The sequence below is a fragment of the Oryzias latipes genome, chromosome 21 (assembly GCF_002234675.1).
Source record: "Oryzias latipes chromosome 21, ASM223467v1".
Taxonomy (NCBI): Eukaryota; Metazoa; Chordata; class Actinopteri; order Beloniformes; family Adrianichthyidae; genus Oryzias; species Oryzias latipes.
The window spans coordinates 4,823,885-4,844,580 of record NC_019879.2 but is presented as its reverse complement, the minus strand read 5'-3'; the positions used below and the strand labels follow the sequence as shown (position 1 = coordinate 4,844,580).

Here is a 20,696-nt window from a genome sequence, read left to right as displayed (position 1 = left end):
AGATTATTTTTTTTTACACTGTGATGAGTTACCCAAAGGTGAGATCATTGTACACATGGCATGCCCTTCTCTGTTGCTGACTCATCAGAAGAAAGTAACACAGTTAATGAAGGAAGCTCCTTGATGTAAGCACAGCTCATGTTTTGCTTTTATCAGTCAATATATGTATTTTGGCTCGAGCTCAGGACCATGATCCTCCTTTAAGCTTCTGTTTCTCACTGCATCTATGCTCACTTTTATATGGACGTGAATGTTTTAAACACTTCTCTTTTTTTCAAATGAAAGGAAGCAGCATGTTCAAACCATGAAAAATATTCTTAAGGTAGTAATGTGTCCCCAACTGCCTGGTTTTGCTTCCGTTACGAGTCGTCTGACAGTCTGACAGGTGTATCTGCGTCCTGTCTTCACGGTTCTTTGCAATCAGAGTTGGAAATGAAATGTTGCTTGACCCGAGCGATCATGCAGGACTCTCAGTAAAAAGCAGTCTAGAAAAACCAACATGTTTTGTTGCACAGAAGGGGTCTTAAACCGTTACACATCTTGGCCTAAAAGCCTTTCAATGAAGGCATCCTACCATCAGTTATTTTTATTTTTATTATAAACACAAATATATTTTTTAAATGTGGTCCTGCTAAATCTTCAAACTATTTTGAATCAGTTCACAAACTGATTAGATGTCGGAGAAAGTAAAGTGTGAAGGCAGCAATTTACCTCAGGAGATCGTTTTGGACTTTCTTTTGTCGTGCAATGTAAAAAAAAAAAAAACAGGACGTTCAAGAGTTGCAGATAGTGGATGAAGATGATTATAAGAAGGCTGGATGACTCTTGTCTGAGGTAACTCTGTAACACTTGGCTTCAAATCTGCACAGCTCATTGAGTGAACCTGTTTAGAATTTGAAGTAGCACTAAAAAAAAGTAATGCTGTACATCTGCATGGGTTAGATCAGTGTTTTTCAACCTTTTTTGAGCCACGGCACACTTTAACCTTGACAAAAATCCCGCGGCACACCAGCATCCCCAAAAAAAAAAAAAAAAGCAGAAACTCATAGTCTGTTTTGATCTACACCCCCACCCCCCCCCGGCAATCTGACGTGCATTTTTTTGATAATTGTGGCAGAAAAAGCAGGAAGTTGCAGATGTTTTTCTAAAAGATGTAATAAAAGTTAAGTTACATACAAACTGTATGTTCGTTGTGTTTTCAAGACGCTGTCCCTTTAAGCCAATGCATCATGGGAGATGTAGTGTGAAAACTGCGAGAAAACGGCAGAAAGACTCGCGTCTCTGAGCTTCATGGTTTTGTTCACTTGTTCCACGGTCTGATACCGGATTCTGTGGAAAGTTACACCGCTAAAGACGAGCTTTAGCTGGTGTTTTTGTCGGAACTGACTGAGTTATGAGCTAAATTGGAACAAGGAAGTGGAGACTTTAACCACTTCTGATTGGTCAGACTGATGACATGTGATTAAGCCTTCAAGAATGATTGGTGGAGTCGTGGAGACAGTAAAAGCTGCGGGACTTTTCCTTACACAGTTATAGCTGCAGCTATTTCGCGTTACCGTCATTCTTATCAAAATGTCTTTAATAGAATCAAATAAACACAACGGAAAAAGTATTTTATGATCGTTTATATTCCTAACTACTCAGTGTTTTATCAGGACCTGTTTGGATGAACAAAGAGCTGATTTCCTGGAGATGGGAAATGTTTTTAGATCAGTTAATGAGGGCAATTTTCCACGGCACTCTTGACCATCTCCCACGGCACACTAGTGTGCCGCGGCACACTGGTTGAAAAACACTGGGTTAGATGTATAGTATTATGTCCTATGTTGGATCTCTTTCTTTTAGAAGTTAGATAAATCCTCTGTCGAACCATCAGATTGATATTATTGTTCCTGTAATTAGTTACTTCTAAGACCTGTTTTTTTCCCCCCTCTTATAAATAAACGATATATTTTAGTCCTGCACAATATATCGCAAATTTATCGTTATCGCAACATCAAGGTGTGCAATATCGCAAAGCTGTCTGAAACTGTGATAAATGGTTACCCTTAAATGTGCTAAAATGATCTTATGTCAGCTTTAGTATATAATGGATCAAATAAATCGCTTTATGCATTTGACCAATCAGATGGAGCCCTTTTATCTTAGATATTCCCCCTACGATGTAGACGAGGGTCATTTAAGTGTAATTTAAGTTATGTTGACTCTTATTTGAATTAAGCTGTTGCAGTGAAATGGAAATTGTGTTTTTGGTTGTTTTGCTTTTAGAATCGATCATTTATCGCAAGTTATATCGTCATCGCAATATTATTCATTGATATCGCAAATCTTGAGTTTTCCTCATATCGTGCAGCCCTAGTATTTTTTCTGAGTGATCAGGGCAGATCTTTTTCAATGCTGTAACTATGACAACTTCTAATAACTAAGGATTTTAACGAGACCATATCCTGCTTTTTTGGCTTTAGATTAGCAAAAGATTTAGCATTTGTTTAGAATATTGACATTTAATATTAATATGAATTTAATGTTTTAGATTCTTCGTACTGGCTGGCTTCTCAGACTATGACTTGCTGTCTTTCCTTTAAATATCCAACAGAACAGAAACACAGAGGATGGAGGGTAGATTTGTAAACGTACAAGTCTACCCTGCCGCGTTTCTTTTTGGTGAAATTCTTCCTGCTTTGTTTGATCAAGTTTGATCAAATTAAGCATTATTTATTTATTTTTTCAATAAAGCATTTTTTTTTGCTTTGAGCTGCTCAAAGTGCTTAACAGTTAAAAACAAACACACATTTAAAATATATTAAATTATTTTAAAATTGTATCCCCCCACACAATGAATATAGGAACATAAACGTGACTGTGGTCATAAAAGAAGGTCATTGGGAATCTAATTATACCAGGAGCCAGCTTAGCCACAGGAACCTCGCCACAGCGAGCACCACGGCAACAACCACAGACCAAACCGGCACAAAGGATCTCCATAAGGAAACACTGGGGCCAAAATCATTAAAAACAATTTAAGGTTAAAACCATAAAAAAACATTAAATAAATAATGGAAAACATTACACAGAGAAAGCAGATTTGTGCTAAACATCTGTATAGCATTATCTGCTTTTTAAACTAGCAGTCGAAGGTGATCTTTTTGTCTTCCTCGTTAAGTAGAGTAACAAAACAAAGTACGTTTACCTCTCAAACTATCTTTTCACGATGGACACGGTACTTAGACTGTGTAGTGCTATAGAATTCCAAACAATGCGATAGACTTGTACATTTTAGGGCTGCACGTTAGTGTCCCGTCACAGGGAAAAAGCCCTGGTTCAAGTCCCGACTGGGACCTTTCTGTGTGCCGTTTGCATGATCTCCTTGTGCATGTGTGGGTTTTTCTCCAGGCACTCCAGCTTCCTCCCTCAGGCCAAAAACAGGCCTCAGGTTAAATGATGATTCGAAATTGTCTCTGGGCGTTCATGTTGGGTGTGTGATTGTGTGGCGACCTGTCCAGTGCATACCCCGCCTTCACCCAACAGTGGCTGGGATAGGCTCCAGCAGCCCCGGCACCCTAAAAAAGGATTTAGTGGGTTTGGAAAATGGATGGATGGAAGGATGGACATGCATTTTACTGGGTTAATGCTGCTGTAGCCACTCCTGCTGTTTACTTCACCATCCCCTTCTACCGTTTGGTTTATCACGGTTTAAGTACCCCTGACATTCAGGGTTTAGGACTGTGCAGAAGAAGATGGAAATAAAGGTCATTTGAAAAGGCAGGGAAGAAAACAAGTGTCACAAACCAATGCCTAATAATGTGGCAAAATTGAATATTGACCTGTTTCTTTTGAGATATAGTCTGCTATTTAACTCAAGATTGACAAAACAATACATGTTTGACTCAGCAGCTCATACTCTGGCTTCAATCCGGCCAAGGTGACTTTTGTATTTAACAACACTCAAAATGAATTTCATAAGTCAAGGAAGCCTAAATAATTCAATTTCAAATAATACACTCAACGTACAATCATCAATATGTGTGCATTCAGCGTGTTGGGTTGAGACGGTCGCTAAGAAACGTTCCAGGATGGATTTTTCTTTACTGTAAAAGGAATAGCTAAGATACAATTCAAACAGAAATGAAGTTGTTCAGGAGCTGCGATCTGAATTACTTGAAACATAACTATGTCCAAAAAATGGATAAATCATATATGAGGCAAAAATATATCAACTGTGGATAGAGCTGCTACAGGCCAATGCGCAGTGGCAAGTGAAAAACTTATAAATAAAACATTCTGTATCCTTTGCTCTGTGCTTCTCTCTGCTGTGCTGAATGATTGACTACACGGTGTGGCTGAAGGAGAGTGTCTGAGCATCTGAATGTGATGTGTGCAGACATTTTTTTTTTGTTGCAGATACCAACAGTTAGTGTATGTGTGTGGCTGCTCTGAGGAGCATCTGGTGTTCTGACAGTCTGCCACAGGTTGAGGGGAAAGATCAGGCGGAGAAGATGGAAGCTTTTGTTGCTCTTTTCTTCACTGGAGTTGATGAATAGAAGATGACGCATCACAGCTTTCTTGTTATTCTTCTCATTGCTGTGGGTGTTGTAAACTGAGCCTGCATCCACTGACCTCCCTCTAAAAGCAGCTTGGAAGCGCTCTTCTCTGTATCTCAGACTTTTGTGTATTAAAACAAAACATTGGTTTAATTTGGTTTTCAATCTACAAGTTGCACAATTTCTGTGACCTAATAGTAAGCTGTATCAAAGCTTTTTGTTTTGACCAGTTTTCATTCATGGTTCCTTTTGTGCAAAGCCTCTTTTTAAGTATCTGTTGATCTGGTGATCAATACTTCTAATCAAGTGAAACATTTTTCGCAAAAGGCAGCATAACACACACATGTTCAAACAATCCCATAGCAGGTTGAAATATTTAACGCATCAAATAAAGCCCTTTACCCAGTTGGCCAATCAGACGGACCCCTACATTTTGTAGACCAACTGAACCTCTTATGTAGACGTGGGTCATTTGAAGTATAATCAAAGGTATTTTGACTTTTGTTAAATAAAACTATTGCAGTGATATACTGTACTGTTTTAGGTGTTTTTGCTTTGCTATTTGTTCATGTGTCATTGCAATTGATAACTACTATTGCACATTTCAATGTGAGATTTTTGCTTTGCAAGTAACAAATGAATGGATTCGTTTTTCTAAATCCCTCTTGAATCGTAGCCATCGTCCTTTTTTCACTTAATTGATGGAGACAGAATGCTGCCCTGCTGAAAATAAGCCGTCTGTGTACATTAATATACACATCCTGATCAAAACTGACTTTAAGTTGAACCATATAACATGCCTGACATCAAAGGACTCATTTCCATTCTACTTGAGTTGATTTTAAATAACCGAATTAGTTTAATCAAACTTCACTAATAAATGGAGTTGCATATCATCTGCATAGAAATAAATATGTTTTATGTTTTGTCTAATAATTAAAAAAAAAATGAAAGGAAGAGACAAGTAAATAATCATCCATGATTCTTTATGATCCTATTCAAACTGAAACTCTGTTCAGCTTTAGTTTTTGGAAGTATAAAACAGTATTTAACACGCACAGATATCTAGAGCCTCTTTTAAAATTAGGGCTAATACTTAGGCTAAGTAGGTTAAGTATTTGTATTATTTAGCTTAAGTATTAGCTTAAGTAAATCCAAGTGTTTTTTAATAAAAAAAATTACATCTTTTTTTCTTTAACAAAAAAATAGATAAAAAAAACAATGGAAATATAAAGATTCATGTTTTTTTTTGTCCTGCTGGGATAAAATGTGTACTTTAAAATATTCATAAAATAAATTTACCATCAGTTTGAAAATGAATTAACAAAAAACTTACAGAATCAATTCATTCATTTTCTTTTGAAGCAATTTCCTTTATTAAATTGGATGAAAATGCTTTTTCTGTTGGTATTAATTGAAAGCTTAAAAATGGCACAAATTAAATATTCCCCTTTTTTCAGTTTAAGTCACTGGTTTTGTGAAAACATTTTTATCACCAAACAAAATTGGTTTAGAAGACAAATCTGACAAAAGGACAAAATTATTATAAACCCCTTGATGGCTTTTGGTTCAAATATCCATCAAACCACAGCAGCTCCAAAATTATCTTAACTTAGCATATTTACATGAACGCAAAAACACAAGTGAATTTTTATTCATAGCTGGAAATAAATTCAGGAGTCAAGGGGTTAAAATTGTATCTTTCGGAAGTCAGAGTGAGTTGTGGACTTGTGAAGCAAAGTTGAAATAATTTATTCGTTTGGTCTTATTACACAGCTGTACTGGATATCAAAACTCTGAAAGAGGTCTATAATTTAACTACTATGGGCAGTGATTTATAAAAGTGCAGGATTCCTGTGCTGTCTGTAATCCAACATTCTGCTACTCAGACGAAATCACTCTGTCAAAGATTCATTTGATTATGTAAATGTCCTTTGGAAGTATTGGTGTGGGCTTTCTCATTACTCCAGATTCCTCTCGGTGGCCCGACAATAAATGTGGCAAATAATATGCAGACGCTAAAACTAATAAATTCTGCATAAGCATTAAGTTTTTCAAAACTCCACAACTTCCTGATATTGAAAACTGGCAGCTTCAGCCTTCAGATATTTCCTTCCATTTACAGTTTACAGCCGTTTTTTTTTTTTTTTTTGAAGGGGTTTCCTTTTGGCCGCCCACTTTCTCATTATGCATTCTGATTTATGGCTTCTCTCTGAGAGCAGGCAGGCATATATGAATTTACTTCCTTGTCCATTTTAATATCCTTGAGAGGCTGGCTGTGGATCAGTGAGCTCTAACTGGCCTCTTGACTTAGCCATATTTTTAAAATCCTCCAACTCAAAAACACGAACGGGAGCCTCCAGGCCATGTATCTGCACTTGTAGCTCTTTTTCAATTTCATCTGCAGTGGATTTTTTTGTCATTTAGCGCAGAGTAAAAGGGGTGGAATGCAAAGCAGCACAGAGGCATTATGGAGGAAAAGTGCCTGTGGAGAAAGAAGAGAGAATGAAGGAGGAAGATGAGAAGAGACTTGAGGGGTTGGTACAGAGTTTTCCCACAGAACTTCAGTGTTGTCAGCCTTCCACACACTGAGGAAGCACAAATTATTCAGCACTAAGAAATAATTGCCACACTCCCCTAGTCTCCAGATCTTTTTCTTCTCCTTTAAGTTTGCGCTCTTCTCTGAAGTGAAGCTCCTGTGCACACAAACTTTTTCAAACTGCCATAAAGACTGCAGAGGTGTTTGAGAACCGTAACAAAAGAGCAGTCATCCTTTTGTAAATTTAACAAACTTCAATTTTGTCACTTTTTCCAGGTTTAGGTTGGAATAAAGGCAGCAGGTTCCCATGAAGGTCCGCCCAACCTGTTGCTCTGCAGAAAGCGTCTCCACTTGCGTCGTGTTGAAACTGTTATTTTCGGGGAAAAGCTGGTCTTGTTTTTACACCAAGTGTGCAGATGTGACCCCATTCCTCTTCAATAAAGGCCACGAGGAAGCGAGCATCATTAATCACAAACCAGCACCGACCTCAATTAATGCTGATGAAGGCCATAAGAGACCTGGGACTTGTGTCTCGTTCTTTTTTTCTTGCAGGCACCAAAATGAATAAAAGCAAATCTAACAGACATAAACAGAACATTATAAGCGCTCAATAGAGTTTTTATTTTTCGAATGAAACGACTGGTGCAGTTCTGTCTTGCCTATTAATGGTGCAGAGTTAGAGCAGTCAACCTCTGATTGCAAACTTGCAGGTTCAGTTCCTGCCTTGCCTGCCCATGTGTCAAAGTGTCCTTGGGCAAAACACTGAACCCCACATTGGTCCTGGTGGTTATAGGTTGGCGCCAGTGTTCAGCAGTGGAGCCGCCGTGAGTGTGTGCATGAGTGAATGGGACTGGAAAGCGCTTTGGGGCTTAAGGAAGGCAGTAAAGTGCTATATAAGTATACACCATTTATTATTTACCATTCTGGTTTGCTGCTGGCCTTCAGTGACTCTTTTTTTTTTTTTAATGCTTGATTCTTTTGCAAACATGTTTCCAGAAATTAAACATAATCACCTAATTCTGTTAACTCCAGGATTCTTTCAGTGTCTCAAACATTTTGAAAGTCTTGAATTTAAAAATACCCAATTTAAGCTTTGGAAAAGTAATACATTTGATGTTCATCAATCCATCTTCAAAAGGTTATGTAGTTGCTGGAGCCTATCCCAGCTACTGTTGGGTGACGGAGGGGTTCACCCTGGACATGTCAACAGTTTGTCTCACCCTCAAGCGCACCTAGAGAATCTCCAATTAACCTACAACGCATGTTTTTGGATGGTAGGGTGAAAACCCATGCATGCATGAGCAGGACATGTAAAGGATTTGAACCAGGGTCTTCTCACATATCTGATGGAATAGCTATTTACTATATTATAAACTAGTTTGCTGTGTTGTAAGCTGTTTGTCCAGCCCACAAAAAGGCCATCTCTACTTTTCCCATTCCATTCCCACAGTCTGTATTGACAATAGAGAGCACCCTGCACCCTCACAAGCAGCAAACTTGGCCTGGAAGGTGGCGTATTACAACAAAAATCAAATGATAGAGGGGGAAAAGCAACACATAAATGTATGTTATCACGACAGTGATTATGTTTGGATTAACTAAATTTACTCACCATAATTAGCTTTTTTCCTGTGTAGCGACCCATATTTCAGATATATTAAAATAATTCAGTGAAGAGGGTTTAGCTTACAAGCGAAATCTCCGAAATGAAAACTAAAATAATAGAAAAAATAGCTAATTAAAAAAGTTATTTTTATTTTATTTTTTGATTTTGAGGCCAGATGTTTTCCAGCTGATTCATTTTTACCCTTAAATTCTACATTTATCCAGCCAGACAGCATCTGACTCTCCTCTTTCTGTTCATCTGAGTGATAGTGTAGCTATCCTCTACGTTATTGAATGTGAGAGATTTTTCATCTTCCCATTAGTATTCTTTTAACGCATCTCCTTCCTCAACCACCAACATGGAGGTAGGCTCCCTTCAGTCTTCAGTAGCAGGTCTTGAACAGGAAGCGAATCAGAAGTTCAACGGAGAATATGTGATCAGATAAATGCAGGGTCATTCCCCTCCTCCATGCAGGTCTCCTACCATCCACATCCTGATTTTTGCAGCTCTTATAGAGATCTTCTTTAAACATTGACATTCTTTATGCCCTAGTTACTCTTTGCTTTCATCTTTTCCTCAAGTTTTTTCTGAAACGTTGCATCTTCGCCGTGCTCCTCGTTTGCTCCAGCATTGATCGGCTTGGCAGATTGAGAATTATTTGCTGAAGCAAAGCCAGTGTGAGACGTTGCACGGCTCCCTGGCGTTGGCTTTTGGCTCTTGGTGCCTGTTATGACTGGTTGGTCTCATTATGAAGAGCTACTGACAGCGTCTGGCCTGGCCTGACATCTCTATCTAGTTAAACCCCAAATCCCTGCTTCCACCACAGCACTTGAGCACCGAGCAGTGTCACGATGAAAATGTTTAATAAGAGATTCTTTGGTTTTAGTCGAGACACAGACGCTTCCCACCTGCCCTCTAGATTTTGCATTAGCACAGACGGCAAGAACAGCTCTCCTGTGGTTAATGGAGCAAGGGGAAAGACGGAGCATTCTGCAGTATGTTTAGGTTCAAGTGGAGGTCAATGATAATGGGGAACACTGCCAATATCATTAAATTATCCAGAATCATTACAAAGACAGCACAGACTGATCTTATTTACTGCATGGTATGTCAGGAATTCCTATTGATTAGCCATTAGGTCTTGTGATCCCGGTATATCACTCAGTCCCACTTCAAGACAACTTTCATCAAGAGTCCATGTGGATGTGGATGACTCTATGTCACTGCACAGGAGTCCAGTCGTTTGATGTTGTTGGATACTACTGAAGAATTCCCAATTGACTTTGGTTCATGCTTTTTGGTGATAATGTATGAATCTGTCAAAACCTGCTTTTGTCCAGACAAACCAGCCCCGCTTGCTTTTATTTTGAAGGCAGTGGAGAAATGGGGACATTTAAAGAGATGGTAGTAAATGACTCATACGTAAAAAGTATTGAGCCCCACCATAATATGTATGTTTATATCTGTCGGTCAGTCGGTCTACATGTACATATATACATATAAATCTAGAGAGAGATAGAGATTTTTAACAAAAAATAAAGTTAACATTTTAAGAGAGAAAAAATATAGAATTATGTTTAAAAAAGTCATAATTTCACAAGGAAGAAGGCATGCTTTTTCCAAAATAAAATTAGATGTGTAAGCCACCATCCACATTACCTGCTGACTAAATCCATCATGCAGCCACTCATGGTGATGCCATAAGGCTTTAGTTTATCATAGATATCCATGTCCCATCATGCATGTGGACCTCAGCAACTATACTGCCGACTGCAAAGTCTTTTTAATGTCCTTACAATAAGCCAACGTTGACTCACTAAAAGACTTAGTATTTCCTTATTTTTATTTATATTTATATTTTATTTGTATTTCCTTAAACCAAAGCTGAAATAACTGCTTACAGTGTAGTCTAGGTGTCTCATACTGAAACATAATATTGGATCTTTTATCTTTCTATTTTTCTTAGCAAACAACCTTTTGCCACATAAATACATGTCCTTAATTTAGCAAATTCTCAATTTATCATTTATAAAATTAAAACTTTATTCCCATAAATTATTGACAATTTTACTCATCATTGTACAACTTTATTCCCGTAAAATTACGACTTTTATCACGTAATGTAAGACTTTGTTTTTGTACATTTTTCACTTGTTTTATTCTAATGATGTTACAGCTTTATTCTTGTGAAATTTCGACTTAAAAAAAAGTAACTATATGCTCGTAAATTTTTTAATTCTTTCTCATATTCTTACAAATTTGTTCTTATAAAATTACGATTTTTTTTCCCTATAATTTTGCAACTTTATTTTGGTAATTTCTTTTTATTTTTTTATTTTTAATGTGTCATAAATACAGGAATTTCCATACAGAAAATAAAAATCAATGTTGCCAATTTTTTAGGCGGATATTTGAGTTTCCAACACTCTCCTGAAGTCATTTTTATGTCTTTTATTTCTAAATTAAATTGACTTTGACAAAACAGACACTTCTTGCCTGATGTGCAAACTTACAAATCTAACTCCAGCTAACCTTTGTAGAAAATTCTCCATTAGTTATGCATCAAATGTTTTGTTCCGTGTAAAATGTAATCTGTAATCTAACGCACCTTTTTTCTGCCTCTTTCTTTCATTCAGATGTGACGTGGTTGAACTGGTGTCTAACTGGCTCCTGCATCTTCAGCCTCACCCTCATCCTCTTCTTCAGGGAGTCCTACGATCGTCTCTACCTTGACGTCTTTGTTTCTGTGTGACACTGCTGTGGACACACAAAAAAATAATAGAGGAAAACATGGAAATGAAGGGAAAACCATTCTGTTATATTATGGGATGTTAATAAGTCTGGATGGTTATTTATCAAGGAAGCACAGAAGAACCTTTGTTTACTCTTAGTGCGTGTTCATCTCTAAGCCTTGTGTTAACCTGATGTTACCTCTTTTTATCCTTTTTTTTTTTTTGATTGTTTGTATATGAAGAGGTTTTTGTGACAGATTTCCTGTTCTTAAGCAGACCCAGCATGCCACTGTTTTCTAGTGGGTGACGTCAAACCTAAAGTTGCGCTCGGCGATCCTTTGAAGCCGCCTGCCTCCGCTTGCCCCGCCTCTCCAAACAGCGGGACGCAGCCTTGAAAAGCTCACAGGCCGGACGCCACACAGACTCCACATCAAGCGCCTGTCCCCGTCAGGAGGCGGGGACAATGGCACCCTTTCATCAGCCAATCAGAAGCCTGGCTGTGCTGAGTCAGGTAAAACAAAAGGGACAAAGACTTGAAGAGTGTGAAGAGGCCTGTGATATTGCCTGTCATCGCAAGGCAGTTACATAGATTAGGTTTTATTGCCCCATAAAGATGAAAATTATGCAAAATAATCCAGCAGATAGATGATTGGATGCCAGCCAAAGACACAGGCTGTGGCTCGACACGGCCGCACTTTTCATACGTTCCTCATTTCTCGTCCTATTTAAAACCCAAACGGTTGTCTTTGATAGTTCATGTGTTTTGTAAAGTTGGAAGTCATTTGTTTTCCTCGTCAGTCGTGCTATTTATTTGGAAATCCCTCAACACTAACGGTTATCAGCCATTTGTTTTTTTTTTTTAAAGAAGCCGTACGTTAGGTGACCTTTTTTCGAAACGCATAAACCACACGGAGCGCCAGGTCTATCCCCCACAGCACTAATAAGGTATTTTTGTACCAACTTATTCTGATTTCTAGGAAAGTTGTTAGACATTTCATGGATTCTATGACGAAATAAGCTGTAAGTCTTACAAAAGGAATTGCGCTCTAAAGTTAAATGCTAACATTTGTCCAGCACAGCAGCTGCAAGAGACATTTTTATGGGTTTTGTCTGAAGAGAAGAGGCTGGATAACGAGGATCTGGTGCTCGTTTTGTTTTCCTCTTGTATAGAAAAGGTAAATGTAAAGCCTTAATTAGATGGAGTGTGATCCGTCTCCCTCTCCTTCACACTGTGATCATTTTATCTGTTGACATTTTGATGGTTTCCTGCGGCGCTCAGTCTGGCTGCACTGTGGTGTCCCGGGTTCTGGAATTAAATGTTCATGTTTTGTGAAAAAAGGACAAGCATAGCTTCGGCATATTTCCAAGCACCTTATTAAACTGATCATTTTATGAATAACTTTTTGGTTTTGTGTTCTCTTTTGTTTTCTTGTTGATATGCTAATGTTTAATTTTTTGAAATGGCTTTTAAGGAACTTTCTCTGTTCTGAACTTTGCCGTTTTTTTTTCTTCTGTTTTGTTTGTCAATTTCTTTCTACAGAAGCTGTAATTAAGGGTTTTTCCCCCCACCAGAATAATGCAAACCCATTTTAGGTAAAATATTTTCAAAACATTAAGCTTTCTAAATAGTCTATGAATATTTTAGTTGGTTAAACATTGGTTTGTATTCTTTTTTTCCTCGATGTATGATGATGCAATTAAATTACATCCGTGTGATTCTTTTGTAAAAGGCAGTGGTTCCCTCATTTTAAACCCGTTTCCTTATTCTAGTTAATTTAAATGTCAATTCAGTTTTTTCTAAATCATCTTTCGGGTTTTTATCCGCAGGAATCTGCACATAGACTCATTCTAGTTTGATGCACTGCATTATTGCTTCAATGTATGGTGATTAGGGAAAGATTTGAAAGAAGAATGAAAACAAGCAAAAAGTAGCTGATATTTTTTAGGAGGCAATTCTCTTTGAAATCTAATGTTATCAGTCATACTTATTCCGGCTCGACAGTGACTGTTCCGAGAAAATAAAAACTAAAAATTAGCGCTAAACCGTGCTTTATTTTAAAAACAACAAAATCAAGACTCTTTGAAAAACCCAATAAAAATAAAACGTAAGTTATTCAATACATGTGTAGTAGAATGCATCCCAGCTTCCCACTGATTTTATTTTGGAACTAAGCTGAATTAATGAGAAGCAACATTTAAATCTCCAATTATAGGGGGGGGAGCAGCAGCAAAAATTAACCCAATTATGTTCAAAATCATGTAAAATATATTAAAGAAGCCTTTGAGCATTTAATCATTCACCATAAAACCGAAATAAAGTAAAAAATATATAATTTAGTAAACTTCAATAAACTTAGTCACTCTGCAAAAATAGAAGATCTGTGGGGTTTTTCTGTCATCTCTTTTATCTGCACTTTGCCCTGATCATTGGTATTTATTTAAAAAAGAAGTAGAGCCAAAGGCATAAATCTTGAAATATATATTGTAAAAATGTTGTAAAGCTACAGAAATAAAAAAAAAACTAATACAACAGTGTTATTTTCATTCAAAGACTTTAAGTGGTTAAAATAATTTGTCATTTTTATAGTGTTATTTAGCTTTTTTTTTAGATGGGGAAATGGTTTAATAAAGTTGTTATAGAAAAATTTTAAACACATTTTTGTCTAGACTATTTCTCAGATATCAGATGGGTTTTTCAAATTCCTCTGTTGATCAACTATAAAAGCGATCCCAGTGGTCTTTTAATTATGAGTATGCTGTTTTCTGCCAAAATAAAAACAAAACCGGTTGTTTTTTAGGACATAGTTTCTGCACAGCAGCAGTAGTTCATTAAATATTTGCTTGAGGACAGGACCGTCGGTGCAGAGCAACCCCACCCCCCCTTCCCTTCCCTATTGGTGAGATCTCTATTACGCAATCACAACCTCAGCCTAACTTTTAGCGGTGCAACAAAAACGGTGATCAAAATCAGAGCTATCCAGCCTGATAGAGATGCCAGCTCAGACGAGGACAACAAAGACGTACTTGGATCTGGTCGTCCACGAACGGATGCATCAGACTGAAGCGGAGCAGGGAGCTCGTGGCCCGTCCAGAGGTAAGTAACAAATATGATCTTCTCCTAACAGTCTTTTTTCTTCTACCTCTGATTCACAACGATTTGAAAAAAAAAATCCTTAGAAATGCTATTTTAAGCTTAATTTGCATATAACCCTTGTGCCATCTTGTTGGGTCCAGATGACCCCACCCTTACAATGACGTGTTATCCCTGGCATTATCCATGATAAAGATGGAGAGGATTTCATGTCATCCATGAACACCAGTGCAGATCAACAATCATTGAAGAAATAAGGTTCAGTGCACTGTCTTGTGGGGTCCGAATGACCCCACTCCCAACGTTAACGTGCCGGCACGTTAACGTTGGGAGTGGGGTCATTTGGACCCCACAAGATGGCACAAGGGTTAAATGTCCTCTATATCAGAGCGGGTCTATAAGGGGTTAAGTATTGCAAGCCATAGCTGGACTAAACTACACACTGACAACACTCAGCTACACAACGAACGGTATCATGATAAGCCGTTTCTGACACCCCTATACAAATGTGCCTCTGCACATAGCTGTCCAAACCGTAAACATATTTACATTTAGGCACCTCTGTCTGATGAGGAAAACTCATTTTATGTATTTTTTTCTAACAGCACAGTTATAAATGGTGTAACTGTTACACAATCACCCTGTGATGGAAGTAGGAAAGCACAGCAGCTCTCAGAGGACACCAGTATTCCACTGAAATCATTTAGTCACTTTGCTCCCTTTTTCTTTAGACCGAAAGCACTAAGATGATGTCTGACCTACAGGCATGACCTCACCTTTTTTTTTAAATGATGAGTTTCCTGTTACTGATGGTCCAGCTGGGGATGAGCTCATGCTTTGCTTCTGTGGAGACTAAAAATCTCAAAGGGTGAGTCTGCACGCAACAAAGTAAGCAGTTTTAGCTCATTTAATAGATGCTTCAAGATGATCTGTTTCGCCTGAATCAGATTCCCAAATGAGGAAAAAAAATGGTCTGAAAACTTTGACTTTAGCTCACACTGGGTGTGCCTCAGATTATGTCATGAGGTCTGAAGTCAACGTTTTCTGGGATGTAAAACGAATCCGTAGTTGATTAATAGTAATCCACGGGAAACTTCCTAATGGTTTTGTTTTTACGTGTTTTACATCCCTTGAGTCAGCGCCAGGATTTCCTGGCAGCTCTTTATTCTCCAGTGTTCCTGTTTACTGGGATAAAGCCAAAATCAGTGAAATAATACCAATCAGAAAGACACAGACTCACAAAAAAATTAAACGAAAATTGCAGTTGATTTGCAATTTTTGCAAAAGTTCATTTATTTTAAACGGTTGCAGCCAACTTCACATAGCTTATTTGAAAAGTTATACAGCCCCGCTAATATGCTAACGAGACCTCCAGGCTGACGATGTCTACTTTCAACCCTTTTAATGGTTAATCTAACCTAGAGGTGGGCAAACTTTTTGACCTTGGGCCACAAAGGGTTCTAAAATTGGACAGAAGGGCAGGACCTGGAGAAAATGCATGGAATGTCTTGGTAATCCACCTTAAACGAAAAAAAATGGAATCTAGGCCAAAACACAATACAATTTTGATTGACATTTAATATATAGCTTTTGGAACAGAATATTTTTGGATTTTTTTATTTCAAAATGTGTGGCTTTTGTTGTCATTTTAGTGCCAATTGCACTGATGGGTTAATGTCCCTCAGGGAAAAGGTCAAATTTAGAGAAATGCTGCGTTCATGTGGCGTTGAAATGATCGGAAAAATGACTTTTAGACCCAAAAAAACCCCCAAAACACAGGAACGTCAGTAAAACAACATATACCATATGAATGCAGAATAACTTTATGCACCTAAAAGGTCAATTTATTTGTAGTGCACCAGAATTACAAGGAAAAGAAAGCAATAACAAGGATTATTAAAATAATTTATCCCAGTTTGACGTGCTGCCTTAAATATTTACATACATACATCACATTTATCAAATCAAACTTTATTTATAAAGCACTTTTCATATAAAAATATAACACAAAGTGCTTTACATTAAAACACAACAAAATATAAAAACAAGCATGACAATTAAAATAAATAAATAAAAATAAATAAATAGGGCCCCCCTCACCGTACCTAGCCCCCCACTCCTTTCACAGCTCCCACCCCCTAACTGATGGGAAAAGACACTGAGAAATAGGCTGAGCACAAAAAAAAGATGCCCCCTCCGTGAACAGCCACATAGACAGCCAAATGCAGTATCACAGGCGGGGACCGCTCCACCACAGCTAAGTGGTGATGCAGGTCCCCATCTAGAGCTGCAGTGGCTGAACAGCAGCCGACCCAGAGGGAGAGGTTCCAGCTGGGGAAGCACTGGAAATAAAAATAAATAAAAATGAGAATGAAAAAGTAAACATATTGATAAAAACTATAAAACATTAAAATGAGGTAAATTAAAATAAAAATAAAAATCCATTTCAAGTTCATAAATCAAGATAAAATGGATAAATAAATAAATAAAAATAAATAAATACATATAAATAAATAACTGAATAAATAGATAAATAGTAGTAGTCAAAAAATTTGCTAAAAGCCAGGTTAAGAAGATGGGTCTTTAGCCTTTTCTTAAAAGCACTAATGCTCTCTGCGGCTCTCAGGTCCTCCGGCAGACTGTTCCATAAACGGGAGCCATAGTGCTGAAAAGCGGCCTCTCCATAGGTTTTGGTTTTTACAGTTGGAATGGTGAACAGACCAGTGCCAGAGGATCTCAGGGTCCGCGAGGGTTCATACCTTACTAAAAGATCTGATAGATAAGAAGGCGTAAGACCGTTAAGAGATTTAAAAACTGTTAGAAGTATCTTAAAATCAATCCTGAAGCATATGGGAAGCCAATGCAGGGATTTTAAAATTGGGGTGATGTGAGCTCGCCTCCTGGTCTTAGTGAGAACTCGTGCAGCAGAGTTCTGGAGAAGCTGAAGGTTCCTAATGTTGGTTTTTGGAAGACCAGCAAGCAGGGCGTTACAGTAATCAATTTTACTCATGATAAAAGCATGCATTAGCATCTCCATATTAGCAAGAGAGAGCAGTGGGCGGACTCTAGCCAGATTTCTAAGATGATAAAAACCAGTTTTAACCACCTGTTTTATGTGGGGGATAAAAGTCAGCTTAGAGTCAAAAATAACGCCCAGGTTTCTGACTGTTACTGAATGAATTAATGAAAGTTCCTGTAGCTTCAGAAACTGTTTCTCTCTCTTGGCTTCGGGACCGATAACTAAAATGTCAGTTTTCTCCTGGTTGAGCTGCAGAAAATTATTTGCCATCCATATTTTCACATGTAAAATACAGTTAAAAAGTGCTTCTATTGGTCTTGTGTCATCAGGAGACATAGCTATGTACAGCTGGGTGTCATCAGCATAGCTATGAAAACTGATGTTGTGGCTCCTGATGACATTCCCCAGAGGAAGCATGTAAATGTTAAAAAGCAAGGGGCCAAGGATGGAACCTTGAGGCACACCACAATTAATTTCATGGACCCCAGAAAAGTGTGTGTCCATGCTTACCATAAAGTTTCTCTCCATGAGATACGATTCGAACCCCTTGAGAACAGTCCCTGAAAGGCCAAGACTTTTAAGTCTGTTTACAAGGATCAGGTGATCAACAGTATCGAAAGCTGCGCTTAGATCTAGTAGAACTAGTACTGAGATCTGACCTGAATCCAAGGCACACCTGCCATCATTAATGATTTTTAACAAGGCTGTCTCAGTACTGTGGTTTGTTCTAAAGCCAGACTGGTTTATCTCAAAAATGTTATTTTGTAAGAGAAACTCATTCAGCTGAATAAAAACAAGTTTTTATTATTTTATTTTTATTTCACCACTGCCGTTTTAAAGGCAGCAGGAAAAATACCCGTCTGTAGAGAGGAGTTCATGATATTTAAAATCTCACTCTCAAAAGACGCGTACAATGATTTAAAAAGTGATGTAGGGATGGGGTCTAAAAAACAAGTTGTTGGATTAACTTGGGAGAAAACTCAACCAAGTGTTGCAGCTTCAACCAGGTCAAAACTGTCCAGTGCTTCCTCAGATAAGATCAACCCATCATTACCAATAAAAAGGCTTTTCTGTTCATTTATGATGTTTGAACTGACAGAATCTATCTTGCTCCTGAAGTGGTCTGCAAAGTCCTCACACAATGAGGCGGAGGCTGGCTTTGTGTTTTGTTCACATTTGAGCTGATTAAAGATTCAATTGTGGTGAAGAGGACTCTGGGGTTATTTTTATTTACAGAAATGATGTTCGCGAAGTAGGAATTTCTGGACTGTTTTACTGTTTGATTGTATAGTTTTAGTTGGTTTTGGTATAGTTGATAGTTTATTTCAAGTTTGTGTTTTCTCCAAAGTCTGTCAGCAGATCTACAACGTCTCTTCAATTGTTTAATTTCCTCAGTTCTCCAGGGGGGTGTGGGTTTGATTCTTATCTTTTTAGATTTATGGGAAATATTTATGTGTGACAAAGTTGCTGCAAAACTGCTACCTACTTTGTGCAAAAAAGACCCATAGAATGAGCCCACACCACTTCCTCACACAGGTTTCAATGACCCAGCCCACAGCAAATGCTTGAGCTGGCTGTAAGGGTGGTCAGTGCACAGCCTGATGCAGATGGGTGTGCAATTAATTGAAAACTAAAAATAAAAGTGATCAATTATCTAAATTATTCCCAGATGAAGTCATGGGGATGCTGAAGCTGACCTAGAGCTACAGCCTGGACAGTTTGCCAGTCCATCAAAGGGCAGCCTAGAGACAAACAACCCCACAAACACAATTGCACACAAGGGACCATATTCTACAGTCACCAATTCATCTACACTGCATGTTTTTGGACTGCAAGAGAAAGCTGGAGTGCCCAAAGAAAACCCACACTGGCAATCAAATTTCACACTGAAATAAAACCCAGCTGGGATTTGAACCAGGAACAGAACAAATGCCGACAGCAACACATTACAAAAGTCCTCCACAGAAAAACAAATAAAACCTAAGGTGACCAGTATCTGTAGTTTTCAGATGGTACATTTTTAAGCATCGTAATAAATTTATTATATTTTATTCCCTCAAATTTTTAATCTGCTATGGAGAGCTTTTCTGGATCAGAACTTATTTTTAAGATGGAGCTGAAACATGCATTTAAGGATGTCTAGGTGGTTTGTGCTTTTATTTTGTGCTGAAGTGCTAATGAGCCCAGAAATATTACTGTATTTAAAGTGACACTCCCATTACCTGTCACACTCCTAGGTTTGTGAAATTTGCTTTCCACATTTGACCCATCCCCTGGGGCAGCAGAGCCGCAGACACAGCTGTGCTCGGGGACCATTCGGTGGTTTAACACCCCCAATCCAACCCCTTCATTTTGATTGTCAAGCAGGGAGTCAAAGGGTTTATTAATGATATATCTTAACGATGCATTTCAATCTAGTAGAAATTTGATGCGTTGTCCTTTGACCTTAGATCTAAGCAGGTTTTCTCAGTATTTTTAAGCTTTGAAAACTATGATTTCAATGTCTTTTGCATGGCATGAGGATGAGGGCCTGGTGTCACTCCATGTAGTCAACACTGCATACAGATAAAGCACTTTAACAGAGCACTTTTAACTCTGGAGCTTTTGACAGTAGCTGCAGTTTTCCTGCCATGGATGCAATATTTCTTGCCTCTTTGAGGGAGGAGATCTTTTTGGGCAGTAAATTGTCTGTGATAACAGATCACATGCCATGATGAGTGTAATTTTTCTGTTCAGAAGCTCCTCTAACTACCTGGTAAAGGCCTGTTAGGTCTTTGTTCTCTCTGATCTGTGTTCTTTCTGCCTTCTAGGGGCTGACAGAGCCACAAAAAGTGCCAAACCAGTCACGGTTTAGCCCCAATCAATTAAGTTTTTCTTGCTTTTGTTGCTTTCCTTGTCAAAGCTATAAAAGCAGTTGAGTGACTGGCTGACAAAAAGCGGCGTCAAAATGTCAGCCGATCAGTAGTTTTCCATTTTTAGATTCTGTTGCTGGTGTCTCCTGGCTCTGTTTCCTTTGAGGCTCACTCGTGTACCCTTAGTGCTGCACAGCAATGCATCTTTGGGCCTCCCTCAGCTCCACAAGCCCCTTAATTGACTTCTCCAGGATTATGAAAAATGAGGCATGCTTTCAAATGGCTCATTTAGCAGAACCGCTATCACAGAGCCTGT

The 20,696-nt window shown here is 38.2% G+C and overlaps 1 protein-coding gene across 1 annotated transcript in view; it reads left to right on the top strand.

Annotated features, from left to right (window-relative positions):
* Window positions 1-13,142, top strand: part of dirc2 (disrupted in renal carcinoma 2) — a 48,851-nt gene extending 35,709 nt beyond the window's left edge. Inside the window, exon 9 of the mRNA XM_023950460.1 lies at window positions 11,323-13,142. Within this exon, the coding sequence (XP_023806228.1) occupies window positions 11,323-11,438 (116 nt within the window). The 3' untranslated portion in view covers window positions 11,439-13,142. The remainder of the gene's footprint in view (window positions 1-11,322) is intronic.
* The last annotated feature ends 7,554 nt before the right edge of the window (window positions 13,143-20,696 follow it).